Source organism: Coregonus lavaretus (assembly GCF_964263955.1).
Source record: "Coregonus lavaretus genome assembly, chromosome: 11".
NCBI lineage: Eukaryota > Metazoa > Chordata > Actinopteri > Salmoniformes > Salmonidae > Coregonus > Coregonus lavaretus.
The window spans coordinates 48,691,370-48,708,108 of NC_139998.1; the positions used below are offsets into that span (position 1 = coordinate 48,691,370).

Genomic DNA, 16,739 nt, shown 5'->3' on the forward strand with positions numbered 1-16,739 from the left:
ACACCCACAGCCAGCATTAGAACAACACTATGGAGGACCCAGCAACACAAAACAAGCCTCCTGCTGATGGACTCTTTACATGTCAGAGACGTCGAAGCCTCGCCATGAGACAAAGTCCAGGTATCTTGATTATATCGCTGCTCCGTCTTTCGTCAGACAATTGCTCCAAAATAATGTGGAGACCACCAATACCGCTGGGTATACCGCCCTGCAAGCAAACTCACACCAACTTTGACAAGTCTCATGTTCCTCCAACTTGTTTCGGGTTGTGAAAACAGATTGTACATCAGTATTATGCATTACCCATTTGTGGGATGTAGCAGTACAGTATGCTTGTGTGTGTGTCTCACCACTTCTAAGTTGAAACTAAGTGCTCTATCATAAGCTCCTCTGCTGCCCAATTAAACAATGACTTTGTTGCAGGCTTTATTAAACAGGTATGTTAACTTGTCTCCCTCCAGTATTGTTTTACACACTCAGCGGTTGCTGGCGTGTGCCTCCGATCGTTTAGGGAAGAAAAAACAGATGTGGCCTCTTGTCTATTTCTCCTACCCACATCTCTCTTTAGGGCAATATATATTTCCAACTGACTGCTTTTGTGAAGGAGGCCTATTAAGCTCAGTTGTTTGTTTCTTTTTGTCTTAATGTGTCAAATGGATACTTAGGCACATGTACTGGGACAATATATTCGGAAGAACCCAGCCATGATGATATGGTGTGGTAGTGTCATCAGTGCTCGAAGCTTCACGTGATGAGAATTTCAGTTGCATGAATTTACATGCTCACTGAGCTAAGACGGACAAAAACAGCAAAGGCCAGTGATTGTTCAGACAGGCAGAGAATCATCTGGGACTGATTTCCCAAAGTAGGCCACAGAGACCTCTACTGGTTAGGAGAAGTCAAGATTTGGGGAGGCTCTTCTTCCTCTAAATTCGCTAATGGGGTCAGCAACCTACTTCTAGGTCTGTTTGCATGTGCAACACAACACACAATTTGGCCTTTGCTTGAAACACTTGTCAGAACCCTCTGGTTCTTTTAGGCTAGTCTATAGCTCTACCTGCCTCTCTTTCGACAGGTGGCATCATGTCACCTGTGGTTCTTGACTTGTCCACTCTGAGCTTGTGCGGCTTGCAGTTTTCACAAATAAGCCCTGGGCCAATGAAGGGTGAAGGTCTCTGACAATAATTTACCAAGCCGCTGGCCTTTGCGTCTTGTGTAACCCAAGAAGTGATGTAATTAGTGTCTTAAAGCCTTTAGGGCTGGGGCAGGACCCTGCTTCTGTTGTCATCTGTCTGTGGTGAGTGGCACATTCACTTGTTATGTCTGTGTGTCAAAATAAATATACGTCCTCTTTAAAACCATATGGTTTTATTAATTCATTCTAAACACAGTCTATCGAGGTGGAGGAAAACAACTGCCATCCAAGTCAATAGTTTTCTAGGGAGGATGATGTGCACCATATCTAGGATAACATCTGAAAGGTCTATAGTGGCTTCCTCTCCTCAGCTCCTCTTCTTGATCTGCATTGAGTTAAGGACAGGAGATATATAATATAGGGTGCATTTCCATCACTGTATCGGGTAGCACTTCATTTTATGATACAGAAATTACCGGGTAATTGCAAAATAATTGCATGGTAACATTTTCTTTTCACAGTAAACAACCCACAAAGTAGAATTTTTTTCCTTAAGAAAAGCAAGTAAACAGTGCTCCACACTCCATACAGTAGCACTAGATCCAGAAGCTGGCTTCAGTCTGGGGGTGCACTACCTTCATTTATACATCTGCAGTGGTTTACTCAAGGAATCTTCCTCCGAGCTCTTTAGATAGCACGGAATTCCTGTAAACATGCTAATGTGCTTTTGCTGCTGTGTAACAGCCCGACACGTTTCCTTTGCTCTCTGTGGCAAAACGACCTGCCCGAACTAGAATCATTTCACATAGCTTCGGCCACAAGATGTCGAGCGCCCAGCTGCCTATGCATTTATGCATGGAACCCTCTGAAACTTTAATAATGGTGCGCCATTAATCTACGTGCCATTTTTAAAAGCATGAATTAAAGTTTCATTTGTATTTAGCTTCCCTCCTCCCTCTATCTTTTTCCCTGGTTAGCACTGTCCACCAGCCGTCTACCCAGTCGGTGAAATATTTACCAGTGCTGAATCACACGTTGGGTGGAACACTCGCTCTCCCCTTTGCCCTCGGCATATCGGAGCGCCGCTCACTGACTCCATGGGAGGAAAGAGAGAGAAAGAGAGAGAAAGAGAGAGAGGGAAAAAGAGAAGAGAAGTTTGAGATTAATGGGAATCACAAACAGTGACAAGTGAGAAACCCTTAATCCACAGCAGATCACAGCTGTGACTGAGTGTACAAAACATTAGGAACACCTTCCTAATATTGAGTTGACCCTGTTTTGCCCTCAGAACAGCCTCAATTCGTTGGCTGGATGTCCTTTGGGTGGTGGACCATTCTTGATACACACGGGAAACTGTTGAGTGTGAAAAACACAGCAGCATTGCAGTTTTTGACACACTCAAACTGGTGCGCCTGGCATCTACTGCACACATATACAATCCATGTCTCAATTGTCTCAAGGCTTAAAAATCCTTCTTTAACTTGTCTCCTCCCCTTCATCTACACTGATTGAAGGGGATTTAACAAGTGACATCAATAAGGGATGATAGCTTTCACCTGAATTCACCTGGTCAGTCTATGTTACATTACATACATGCATGCGGACACACACACACACACACGTTTTGTTCTTCTATCCTTGTGGGGACCTAAAATGTATTTTCATTCCAAATTCTATTTTCCCTAACTCCTAACCCTAGACCTAATTCCTAACCCTAACCCTAACCCCTAACCCTAACCACTAAGCTTAAAATAGCCATTTCATGGGGATCTGGGAAATGTCCCCCCGTGGGAGAATTTTCCATTTTACTATCCTTGTGGGGACTTTAGGTCCAGACAATGATAGAATAACCAACACACACACACACAAACACACACTTGCACACTCGCCACATATGCTGCTGCTACACACACACACACACAGATTATGAACACACACACCATAATGTAAAAAGCTTTCATTAGCCTGAGAGACATTTTTACAGGATGAAAAAGTGTATACAAACAGTTGTCACATACAAATAGACATGTTTGGCCATAATTGTAGGCTAGCGTTATAAGCTATTTATAACCCGATAACAGTATCCACAACTATTCTGAAACTTTCTGAAATTATAAGGGCCCTAGAAGTTTTTGGGCTCCTATTTGGCCAGTGTCTCAGCCCCGCCCCGCTGTGTGGAGGAGCCGTGAATGGAGAGAGTGCGGCGGCCAGAGCGAGCAAGCCATGTGCTGACGGACCGAGAGGGCGCGCAAGAGAAAACCACAGTGACTCAAAAAAAGGGGGGAAATAATTTCAGCTCCACTGGTCTATACACCACACACAGGGACTAGGTTAGCGCGATACCAGACATGAAGCGAAATTAGCCTTTTCTCAACAGCAACCCCAAACAACACAGGAATAGCAGCAGCAACTTCGCAAATGATGCGGCGTTCCCGTTTCTCCACTTCATGCTTTGTTAGGTAGGACGCGGTAAGCACGTATCAAGAAAGCAACTTATCCTATTGATAACTTTTGCCTGAGAATGAAACGGAGGACAGTAACCACGGACTACATGAAATAGTTGCGGAGAAGAGCAGGACGTTTCTTGTGAGCCAATGGTTCTTCACTGGCTATCGCTCTGCTGCAACATTGTGATATTTTGAGTTTCTTCTGAAAGAACAACAATCGGTCGCTTGACTGAAACATTGTATCTCACAAAACGGACCTATAAACACTGCGTTGAAGGGACATCGTTAAGCGTGCAAATGTTTAGAATAAAAAGCATATTGATTTGGAAGACCATAAATTGAGGGACACAGCTGAATGGATGTTTGCGAGTTCTATTTACGACGACGAAAGTTTTAGAAAGTAGCCTATGCCATGCTGGAAAGGAATGGATTTAAAGGACAGACAACTGTATACTTGGCGTCAGTGAATATTAAACAAGATATGATGAATGTCGCGCAATGTGTTCAAATAAGGCATTTATCACTTACAGTTATTGAAGAAAATGGATTTTAATAGTTATTGGAAGAGCTTGCCGTGCAAAAGGAGAGCAACGACCTGAGTCACACTGAATAAACAACATTGATGAATCTTCATGGAACGTAATCTAATTTAACTTCATAGTCTCTGCTTGGACTCACTAATGTTCCCACGAATGGGAATGTATAGCTACATAGGCCTACATTGTAAATCTGAAGACGAAAAACTGCAGCTGAGAGCACCTGGAATTTGAATGTGGACTGCAACCAACCTCGTGCATCATGAATGACACCATGTCCATTTGAACAGCGATAAGAAACACTGTACTTGTATCAGTATAACTTATAGACAACAACGCGACGAATCATATAGCCTTTGCTCATAATGGACAAGAACTATTTCGCTTTTCAAATGGAGTTGACACTTATGGTTGTTGCCATGTTATCTTGGGTCGCGGTATGGGCAGACGATAGCAAAATTATATCAGACAGATATGCAGTCTACTGGAACAGCACGAACCACAGGTAAGGAATTGTACAAGTCAACTTTCAGTGATGCGAACTTACATTTTTGGATAGATATTTCGTGAATCCCACTTCAAAAGGTCTGGACATATAGGCTAAGCTAAAGAAAAAGGCTCCACAAATAGCCCAGCGCATTCAAAAGCCCCTCAACCATGCTCACTTTATCTCAAACATGAAGTTTTCCCAATAACGTCAATTATTTGACTAGGCCTAGACGAAGTAACAATTATTCTTTAACAAAACAAAATACTTTTTCTTAGGAAGATACATTTAACCTGCACGTTTTAGTTATTTATCCCAGAGGTTGCTTCCATTTATTAGGCCAAATTAAATCACTTAAATAACTATTTTTGTTTTTACCCCCAATTATCACGTCTCCCTGTGTCAAAAGCAGGACCCCTCAAGGCAGGATTTAACTTGATTTATTACATATAGCCAAGGCATTCAGGTTTCACATTCACAATGTTTTCACATTGCGTTCAAAATGCATTGTGTTTGTCGTTTTTGATTACGAAGTTGCATTTGAAGTGTGATAAAATACTGCAGGCCTAGGCTAAATGTGATTTTGCCGTCCATTATAAACTAAGACTATAGCAACCTCCACTAAGATACATCTCACTGCAAAACTCTGATTAAAAGGCTTAGTACATGCGGTTACATGTACACAACTCTACCTGCAATTTTTCTGCATGCCATTCTATTGACATGCAGCAAAGTTTGGTCTCACAGAATATCCCACACTTGTTTCATTTTATCAACCTCAGTTCACTCCAGTGCGCTGTTGATGTTTGGATAGTTTGTTCTGGAGCTGTAGGAATTATTCTAAACATGATATAGCTCTTTCCAGTTAGTTAATGACAGAAAGAAAAGGTAAAGATCAATAATAGCGTGAAGACATTAAGTAGGAAATTCCATGAGTTTTGAACTCTTGTGAAATTGTTTGTGCTGGGAATATTCTAAGCATTGGAACTATACCAGCAGAACCTCGAAAGGTTTAATCAGACTTACTTCCTTGTAAAGTTGTAAACCAGCTTTTGTGGTAAGTTTTCCCACAATTTATGAAGATGATATTTGAGCTAATTTCTCAAATCTCCTTAGAAATCAAGATATTTTGTTTTATGGCAGAGTACAGAGATGAAACAAAAGAAAGAAAATGAAATATGTCTATGTATTTGGAGCATGTTGAATCCATTAGTTATTCCTTTCTCTTTTTCTTCTCTCTGCATTGTTGGGAAGGGCCATAAGTAAGCATTTCACTGTTAGTCTACACCCTGTTGTTTACAAAGCACGTGACAAATACATTTTGATTTGATTTGATGAGGGAACATAACACCATATTCAGAATGGATTCCAGTGCAACACAATCCATCCATGGCTGCTTCAAGCACAGGAGGCTGCTGAGGGCAAGACGGCTCATAATAATGGCCGTAACAGAGCATTTGGAATGGCATCAAACATATGGAAACCATGTGTTTGATGTATTTGATACCATTCCACTGATTCCGCTCCAGCCGTTATCACGAGCCTGTCCTCCCCAATTAAGGTGCCACCAACCTCCTGTGGCTTCAAGACTGCCTTACTTGTTGTAGAACTGCAAATAACTTGTCCTGGCTATGCAGAGATGACTGTTTGAAGCCCAATTGGAGCTTTTTGGATGACAGTGAATTTTCTTCCTTGTCACATGACAGTGATCTTCGAGGCTTCCTACACAAAAAGCAAAATCATGTGAGAGGTACATGAGTCTCCTGTATACTTCTGTAAAGGAGGTTAAAGTTGTGTACAGCGTTGATAACCTAGTGGCTTTGGCACTAGGCAGAATAGGGCTCAGATCTTGAGTAGGTTCTATACTGTAGTTTAGTTTTTTAAAGCCAGTTAAGTGGTGTTGGAAGAAGAATCAGTCTTTTCTCATAGCAATTATAGAATGCTGTAAGCAGAATAATAATTTTTAAAAATCCTCATTAGAATAATACATTTAAAAAATCCTCATTAGCCTTAACATTTAAATAAAAATGTGTGATGAAAAAAGCAATAGACACGTAATATATATATATATATATATTTTATGACTTCGGCAAACTTTCTGTTGATTGAAAACAAAATAGCCAATTACACAGACATTTATGAATTAAAACAGTTCATATGTAATATCCTTTGGTTGTTGTTCTTAGAAAGTGTTTCCAGCAGTCAGTGATGTGGTTTTATATTGTGGGGTATTAGAGAGGCTAGGAAATCAGATGCATAGGAAGGATTAAAAGAAGAAAAGGCTAGTGTGGCTTCTGAGTTTATGAGTGAGGGGCCTTAGTGAGGGATCAGAAACACTGGTATACCCTGCTCTACATCTCCAAACCCAAACTACTGAAATGGCCACTTCTTAAGTAGATTTCTTGCCACAGATATAATTTGCATCACAAATTAAATCCAAATAGCATAACGAAGCAATGGTGTATTGGTGTATCATGGTTGCATTTCTTATTTTATTTTATTTTACCTTTATTTAACTAGGCAAGTCAGTTAAGAGCAAATTCTTATTTACAATGACGGCCTACACTGGCCAAACCCGGACGACGCTGTGCGCCGCCCTATGGGACTCCCAATCACGGCCGGTTGTGATACAGCCTGCAGTCAAACCAGGGGGTCTGTAGTGACGCCTCAAGCACTGAGATGCAGTGCCTTAGACCGCTGCGCCACTCGGGAGCCCAAAGCATTACTTTGAATTTATTTGATATTGACCGCCGTAAGACATCTAAGTGTAATCTCTTAACTGATCTTGGGCGGCAGGTAGCCCAGCGGTTAAGAGCGTTGGACGAGTAATCAAATCCCGAGGCGACTAGGTGAAAAATCTGTCTGTGTCCTTGAGCAAGGCACTTATCCCTAATTGCTCCTGTAAGTCACTCTGGATAAGAGCGTCTGCTAAATGACTAAAATGTAAAAATGATCTATACAAAATTATTTCATGCATTTAACATCTTTCCGGATAACTGTCATTTCATATTGCAGTGTCCGTTACAAAATTAGTAGTTTGAATAATCAAGTCTTACCTAAGCACACATTTTATAAGGAGATAGCTTTATGTAAGGCTTATGGTCCAAACCTTAAAAATTGCTATTCGTTTTTAGTGTTGGGGACTTATCTATGGTTTGAAATTGTGTATTTTAAGAATGGAAAAACATTTGTTGTTCTTAAACATTTTTCTTATTGTCCGAGTTTTATATGCGAAACGCTAGAATTTTCAGCATGTTGCAGTTGCTATGTAACTTATGGGTCAATCGAATAGCTATTAGCTGTGCCACACGGAAAGCAATTTGACCAATGTACTCTAAGAAATAATCTGATTTGATACTGTGGCCCTCTATTCTGCCTACTAATTTAACGCCATGCTTTGCCATTTGTTATCTGCTTTCCTCACAAGGTCCCCTCCTTTCTGACCTAGTTTCACTAAGGTTATTGGGGAGTATTGAGGGGGAATGGTAGTGGTAGCTGGTCTGGGAGGACACTCCAGTTTATATTGTACTCAATGATTGTATATATATTTTTTGAAGCTTTGAAGTCAATTTCAAATCATGAAAATAGGCTTGAGGTTGTATGACCTTGGAGTTTGTGGCTGTGCAATGGTATCTTGGGGTTCCTCTAGGTGGCGTTGCATAGTTTTTGCTCTGCTCAGCAACATGGTCCGCCATTTTCTCATTCATGGTAGGAAGACCTTCATTTTTGGTGTGTCGAGAGACAAAGGAACAACAGGGACGATGATTACAGCTAGTTACCAATAACAGTTTAAATGTGTCAAATGGTTTTCAAGCTAAATTGAATCTGGCGTGAACTACAGTCAAAGATCGATTGGTGTTGACAGATAGACAAACTATCTTAAAACAATAATTTTATAAGAAAATTCGGAACTTTAACCGTCTTCACAATACATGTAATAATGCGTTCCATGCTTTAACCTCACACCTTTGAAATTGGAGAAGCATCACTTGGCTCCATGCCATAACTGATGGACAAGGGGAGTGAAACGGGAAAGAATCGCATGTTTTTTTCCACAATGGTCTGCTCACGATTTGAAGAAAAACAAACATCCTCTGAATACAGGACTAGAACCACTGCATTTTAAGGACTAAGTAGCTGATCTTAGAGCAGTTTACAGAAACGTTAAAAGACGTACATTTGTATTTGTCATTTATGTATAATTAATGTTTTCTCTTATGCCGCTTAGAAAAAGTGAGGTTGCAAAAATGACATGTTTCTCATGGTTCAAACAGTACATATACAGGTAGTGGTTGTCCCCAAAGTGTTATTTCCTGGTAGAACACTCAATTCCTCCTCTGTTTGTACTGCTTGTATGTGTACTACAATTTGTTGTGCATTTCTACTGTAGCCGATTTCTTGTATTTGTAACAGAAAATTGAAATGAGCAATTACATTTGTTAGCTACAGTAGAGATGAAATTCCTGCTTAACTGTTTTAAGATATGAAGTTGGTGTCAAAGCACTGAATGAACTGTAGTGTGTTTCTCTAATGGGGTTTTTACATTTAAGTCATTTAGCAGACGCTCTTATCCAGAGCGACTTACAGTTAGTGAGCGCATACATTTTTCATACTGGTCCCCTGTGGGAATCGAACCCACAACCCTGGCGTTGCAAGCGCCATGCTCTACCAACTGAGCTACAGGAGGCTCTACATTAAAACAACTAAACAGGGTTGAATTGTCGAGACAGGGTTGAGATCTATGCCATGATTGGGACAGTTGTTGTAGATTGGGACGTTTTTTCTCAGTAATATACTGTAATTGAGAAACCGCCATGGACTAAGAGGACATAGTAAATGTATATATGTAATCGGTTTGTGTCTTGATAAAAAGTTGCTCTTTTTTTTCGGACCAGGAAATGGGCATTTTCCATGACAGAGCACAATCCTCAGCATATTTGTTAGTTAGGGAATTTGATTAAATGAAAATATTGTCTGCTATGTTCACTGTTCAAAACACAGCCTCCTTTTAGCCAGCCCTAATGTGGAGCCATTTGAACTGCCTCCTAATTTATATAAAATGGAAGGCCATCTCTGTTTCTAACTATTCCAATGAAGGTTCCTTGTTTTCATTAAAGGTCATGAACCAGTTTGGATCTGAATTTAGAATTCATCCTCCAAGAGATTTTAGTAGCAGGCTAGTGAAAGAATATCTGGAAAAAACATTGACTAAAAAGTAATGTAACTTTTTTTCTCTTCTCTAGAAAATATGAGACCATATGCCCATTTGAATGAAAATGCAAAAAAGTTTAAATTCCAAATCTGCAAATTGGCCTTGAATGGAATAATTATTTAAACACGGAATTGGTCATTAATGGCCTGGCACAATGTAACATTAAAGGGCTCTAACATCTCATTAAAGATTAAAGTTGGTGCATAATATCTACAAAAGCAATTGGTATGAAAGAGGATTTGCTAATCAGTAATCTAGGTTCAAAGCTTCATTAAATAAAATGACCCTGAGAGTGTATGAGTTCAAAGCCTGCTTCATTTGGTAGGACACAGCATTTCCTTTCCAATGTTAATCAAGGTTATGTTAATGTCGGACATGATGAATCGGCTAGTTTACTGTCCTTGTCCTCATGTTAAATGCTAGACAAAATTAGAGCATTCTCCTGTTTTTTGTATCTAACAATGCTTGTCTATATTACTCTACTGACGCATCGCAATTTGTTAGAAAAATAAAGAATCCTTCGAAAGTATAGTATTTTTGACTTAGGCAGTCGCCTAGATGGTTGTTTCTGAAATTGTGTTTGATGTGTCAGAGATTACACATTTAGACTCTGGACAAGAGTGTATTGCTTTTCTGTTCTTCTATTATCTCTCTGAGACATGGGTGGTGAACAAATGTAGAGTTTCTTGTGACTCGGGTGTCCTGTTTGTTCAATCAGTCTGTCACCAACTTCTTGTGAACCTCCCTTCCATTGTCCCCCACCTGTGTCGAGACACTGAATATGACTGTACTGGTCACATTGGTGTCAGACAGTAAACTATGTGGAGAGTTTGTCGGCCTTGTTCTGCATGGCGCAGAGCAGACTATCTTGCTGTCAGGATCTCAAATATTGAAGAACAACGAGTAATGGCTGCCATTTCATTTATTCATCATAGCTATTTTATTTGGAATCAAAAGGTAAATGCCCATTTGTAAGACCCTTTACTATTGTTTATTTTATACCGTTCTTTTGTACTTCCCAACAGTGCTTATCAGCACTTCGTCATTCCTTATACAATGCTCATGCATTTTAATGCCTGACCCACATTCTCTTTGCACATAAGCAGTCTTGTGTACCAAGAGAGCTAGAAACTTTGAACTTCACTAGGTGTTCTGAAATTAACTGTAACATTTTCAAAAAGGAAGGCGACAGTGAAAACCTCTGTGTTACTGTTAATCAGGGTTGTGAATAAAGCCCCCTAACCACATACTGCATTAATTATGCTTGAACTGTGCAAACTGGTGATGCATTCTCTCCACCACTCTCAGCCCAGGATAGGCCTATGGACTTTTGCTTTGCACATCTTTGTTGCCCTAACAAATCAGTTGAAGGGGATGAAAGAGTCCAGTCTATCCGCTTATCTCGCCTGTTCTTTTGTCTTTTCTTGAGTACTGGGCTAGCTCTGAAATTAGCTCTGAATTATTTTAGATGTTGATGGTACACTGCTATCATGTCTTTTTACGTTTTCCTGCCCTTTATATGAATACTGTTAATGTAATTTATGTGTATATAGATGTATATAGATATAAATAAATGTAATTCTGTTCCTATATTACTTTACCGCCAAACACAATAAAACCGGACAGCAGTTAATTGCTTGAACATGAACATCCTAATGCCTTCTTGCATCTAAAAATATTGCCCAACATTTGATAAATGTAATGCCCGTTGTCGAATTCGGATGGCCGCTCGTTAAAGTAACGATGGTGTTTTCCTAGTTGATTCTGCGGTAATAGTTTGTTTATTGATGCACATTGGGTACAGCATAAAGCTCTGCCTCTCTCTTCATTACCCCTTCATCAGGCTCTGATTTGGCTTATATCCTCAGAAGATAATTAATTTAATAACTATTAAGGAGAGTGGAGTTGTTCCTTCAGAACTGTAAAAGGCATTTTAGACCGTTTTTAGGTAAATGTCCTTCGCTCGCCCATTTATGAAGAGTTATGAAGTGGTGGATTATTTGTGGTGGGATGGAGCACCCTTTCAAAATAAGAAGCCACTTTTGCATCCTCTTGGTGCCCACGCAGCAGCATATACAATCACGAAAAAACATGTTACGTCAATGGCAAACCTTCATGGTTGAATGTGTAGGGAAACAGAGGGCAGGGTAGCACATTAAAAAACAGGTGGTCTAGGGGACAGGAAGACTCCAGCAGTACCTGCAGTTGCATGTAAGACTTTTACGACTTCCCTCAAAGAGCTTTTCCGTCACATCCATTTTTTAGGCTGGACAAAGAGAATATCTTGGTAATGGGATTGAACAAGATGTTGCTCCATCCGTAGGGTGTAAAATGTATATATGTACGAGCAAATAATCAAACACTCAACTGAATCAGTGAAGTCATAGGGATGACCTCTACTGTACTGCTGTAGAAGGATTCTAGCCTCACTGTCCTTCCCTCCAACAGAGATTGACAGGGTTGAGTCCTTGAGCCTTTTACTATGCTTTCTACATTGCACACTTGATTAAACTAAAATGACACAACGGAAACAAATCAACATTCCTTCCCAGTGAAAAAAGAGTGCACTTCAGACTGTAAAATAATTAAGAAGGGTTTAACCTGTCTCAGGGAAAGGATTTGTTGATGTTCTGGTATGTTAATTGTATTTCTGTGAAAAGGTACGCAGGAATGTATTAGCACAGATGTGTACTTTTGAATTTAAGTGTTAGTTCTGGATTGATGCATAGATTAGAACACCTTAATCATGTTTATGTCACCACGTAGAAGGATATGCTTCACTGATTAAACAAAATATCCTGTGTATGATCGTTCAACCCTCAACCCCTAAAGGTAGTCTTGTAAACTTGACTCAAATGGCAGCCAGAAAGTAACTGAATGAAGTATGGCCTACAGCCTATATTTCAGCTTCAGATGTAGCATAGTTTGTTGCAAGGGTAATAGTTCCATATAATTGTATTGATTGGTTGACTATTAAGTTTACTAAAATTGAACAATAAAGAAAGGAAATCAGTCGCTTGGTTAAATATCTTTAAAGACAATGAATTTTCACAGTTTTTGATGATATTTAAGTATATCGTTTTTTCTGGATTCAATTATTATGATAATATGCGAACACGTCTTTGTTTTACATTTTTGAAAAACAGCTAAGAATTATTATAACCATCATATAATTGGCATATACATTACTCTTACTGAATTTCCACGTGGGCGAGGATATTGGAAATGTAATCAAAGCCTATTGGATGATAACTTGTTTTTAATTAGGACAGAGGAATTTATAACTGATTTTTTCCGACATAACATAGGTACAGCAAATCCCCTTATTGTATGGGACACCTTTAAATGTGCCTTTAGAGGCCATGCAATTCAGTACTCATCTCGAAAACAAAAGCTATTTAGGTCAAAAGAGTCCACACTAACAAAGGAAATAGAAAGTCTAACAGAACAGATAGATAGCAATAAAAACTGTAACATAGAGGCTCAGAATAAATTAGAGGAAAAACTAAAAGAAATGGAGAAACTTATTCAAGAAAGATCAAGTGTAATATGTTATAAAAAATGAAGCAAACTGGATGGAATATGGGGAAAATGCACCAAATTCTTTTTTAATCTTCAACATAGGAATGCTACCAAAAATAATTTTTTGAAACTGGTTACAAATGACGGAGTCACCCATGATTCACCAAATGATATTTTGAAGGAGGAAACAAAGTACTTTAAGCATGTGTTTTCATTTCAGTCGCCTCCATCTCCTCTAACTGAAGCAAATTGTAGAGATTTATTTTCTATTGATAATGTAAAATTAACAGCCATACAGAAAGACTCATATGAAGGTGAAATTACAGAGGAGGAACTTCTGGATGCAATTAAAGACTTTAAGTTTGGGAAAACTCCAGGGTTGGATGGCATACCAGTCGAGGTATACCAAACCTTTTTTGATATACTCAGAGGACCGTTATTAGCATGTTTTAACCACTCCTATGTAAATGGTAGATTATCAGACACTCAAGAAGGCCTGATTTCATTATTACTGAAACAGGATACAAGTGGAGAATATATAAAGATCCAGTCCATTAAAAAAATTGGCGGCCACTTACACTTCAGTGTTGTGATGCAAATATTCTAGCAAAATGTATAGCGCATAGAATTAAAAAAGTATTGTCGGACATAAACAGCGTAGTCACTCACCACCTTCCAGAGACACTTGAAACCCCACCTCTTTAAGGAATATCTGGGATAGGATAAAGTAATCCTTCTACCCCCCCTTACCCCACCAGCTAAAAAAAAAACATATTGTAAAGTGGTTATCCCACTGGCTATAAGGTGAATGCACCAATTTGTAAGTCGCTCTGGATAAGAGCGTCTGCTAAATGACGTAAATGTAATTATTCATTCTAATCAGACAGGTTTTTTACATGGGCGATACATTGGAGATAATATAAGGCAAGTACTGGAAACAATAGAACACTATGAAAAATCTGGGAAGCCAGGCCTACTGTTCATAGCAGACTTCGAAAAGGCATTTGATAAAGTACGACTGGGGTTTATATATAAATGCCTGGAGCATTTCAATTTTGGACAATCTCTTATAAATTGGGTTAAAATCATGTATAGTAACCCTAGGTGTAAAATAGTAAATAATGGCTATTTCTCACTGTCAAGAGGAGTGAAACAAGGTTGTCCACTATCGGCATATCTATTTATTATTGCCATCGAGATGTTAGCTATTAAAATCAGATCCAACAATAATATCAAGGGATTAGAAATCCAGGGCTTAAAAACAAAGGTGTCATTGTATGCTGATGATTCATGTTTTCTTTTAAATCCACAACTTGAATCCCTCCACAGCCTCATAGAGGATCTAGATACATTTTCTAACCTCTCTGGATTACAACCAAATTATGATAAATGTACTACATTACGTATTGGATCCCTACAAAATACAATTTTTATATTACCATGTAGTTTACCAATAAAATGGTCTGACGGTGATGTGGATATACTCGGAATACATATCCCAAATGAAATAAATGATCTCACTCCAAAAAAATGTAATAGAAAGTTAGCAAAAATGTATTAACTTTTGTAAGACATTACAGTACAGTTGAAATATATATGGCAAATAGAAATCCTATATGGATGGTGTTAAAAGATAGATGGGAGGTGTTGAATGGAATTGAAGGATGGGACCAATAACAACTAACAACAAACAATATCAAGATAACTAATAATGTAGACACGCTGTGTCCATAATAAGTGTATGGGTTGTAGGTTGGGAGCTTTTGTGAAGGAGCACAGTTATGGCATATAGAAGCAAACCGGATGGACATCATGAAAATGATCGGAGAGGTTGAGAGTAGAAGAAGTTCAGGAGAAAGAGCAAACAAAATGTAATTACTGTAAAATTGACTGTGTCCATAAAATGTAGATAGTGGGTATGGGCTGGAAGTAGAGGCCTAGGCGTTGTTGTTTACTCCAAGTGGGGAAAGGGTGGCGGGGTTGGAAAGTAATAAAGGGGAATATATATATTTTTTAAAAGGATATGTATGTATGTATGTGTGTGTGTGTGTGTGTGTGTGTGTGTGTGTGTGTGTGTGTGTGTGTGTGTGTGTGTGTGTGTGTGTGTGTGTGTGTGTGTGTGTGTGTGTGTGTGTGTGTAGTGAGGGAAAAAAGTATTTGATCCCCTGCTGATTTTGTACGTTTGCCCACTGACAAAGAAATGATCAGTCTATAATTTTAATTGTAGGTTTATTTGAATAGTGAGAGACAGAATAACAACAAAAAAATCCAGAAAAACGCATGTCAAAAATGTTATAAATTGATTTGCATTTTAATGAGGGAAATAAGTATTTGACCCCCTCTCAATCAGAAAGATTTCTGGCTCCCAGGTGTCTTTTATACAGGTAACGAGCTGAGATTAGGAGCACACTCTTAAAGGGAGGGAGTGCTCCTAATCTCAGCTTGTTACCTGTATAAAAGACACCTGTCCACAGAAGCAATCAATCAATCAGATTCCAAACTCTCCACCATGGCCAAGACCAAAGAGCTCTCCAAGGATGTCAGGGACAAGATTGTAGACCTATACAAGGCTGGAATGGGCTACAAGTCCATCGCCAAGCAGCTTGGTGAGAAGGTGACAACAGTTGGTGCGATTATTCGCAAATGGAAGAAACACAAAAGAACTGTCACTCTCCCTCGGCCTGGGGCTCCATGCAAGATCTCACCTCGTGGAGTTGCAATGATCATGAGAACGGTGAGGAATCAGCCCAGAACTACACAGGAGGATCTTGTCAATGATCTCAAGGCAGCTGGGACCATAGTCACCAAGAAAACAATTGGTAACACACTACGCCGTGAAGGACTGAAATCCTGCAGCGCCCGCAAGGTCCCCCTGCTCAAGAAAGCACATATACAGGCCTGTCTGAAGTTTGCCAATGAACATCTGAATGATTCAGAGGAGAACTGGGTGAAAGTGTTGTGGTCAGATGAGACCAAAATTGAGCTCTTTGGCATCAACTCAACTCGCTGTGTTTGGAGGAGGAGGAATGCTGCCTTTGACCCTAAGAACACCATCCCCACCATCAAACATGGAGGTGGAAACATTATGCTTTGGGGGTGTTTTTCTGTTAAGGGGACAGAACAACTTCACCGCATCAAAGGGACGATGGACTGGGCCATGTACCGTCAAATCTTGGGTGAGAACCTCCTTCCCTCAGCCAGGGCATTGAAAATGGGTCGTGTATGGGTATTCCAGCATGACAATGACCCAAAACACATGGCCAAGGCAACAAAGGAGTGGCTCAAGAAGAAGCACATTAAGGTCCTGGAGTGGCCTAGCCAGTCTCCAGACCTTAATCCCATAGAAAATCTGTGGAGGGAGCTGAAGGTTTGAGTTGCCAAACGTCAGCCTCAAAACCAT

General features: G+C 39.6%; 1 protein-coding gene across 1 annotated transcript in view; it reads left to right on the forward strand.

Annotated features, from left to right (window-relative positions):
* Positions 1–4,483: 4,483 nt before the first annotated feature.
* Positions 4,484–16,739, forward strand: part of LOC311136971 (ephrin-A2-like) — a gene marked incomplete at both ends in the record, with an annotated part of 179,477 nt that continues 167,221 nt past the window's right edge. The window contains one exon of the mRNA XM_084171307.1: positions 4,484–4,623. Coding sequence (XP_084027433.1) covers positions 4,484–4,623 — 140 coding nt within the window. The remainder of the gene's footprint in view (positions 4,624–16,739) is intronic.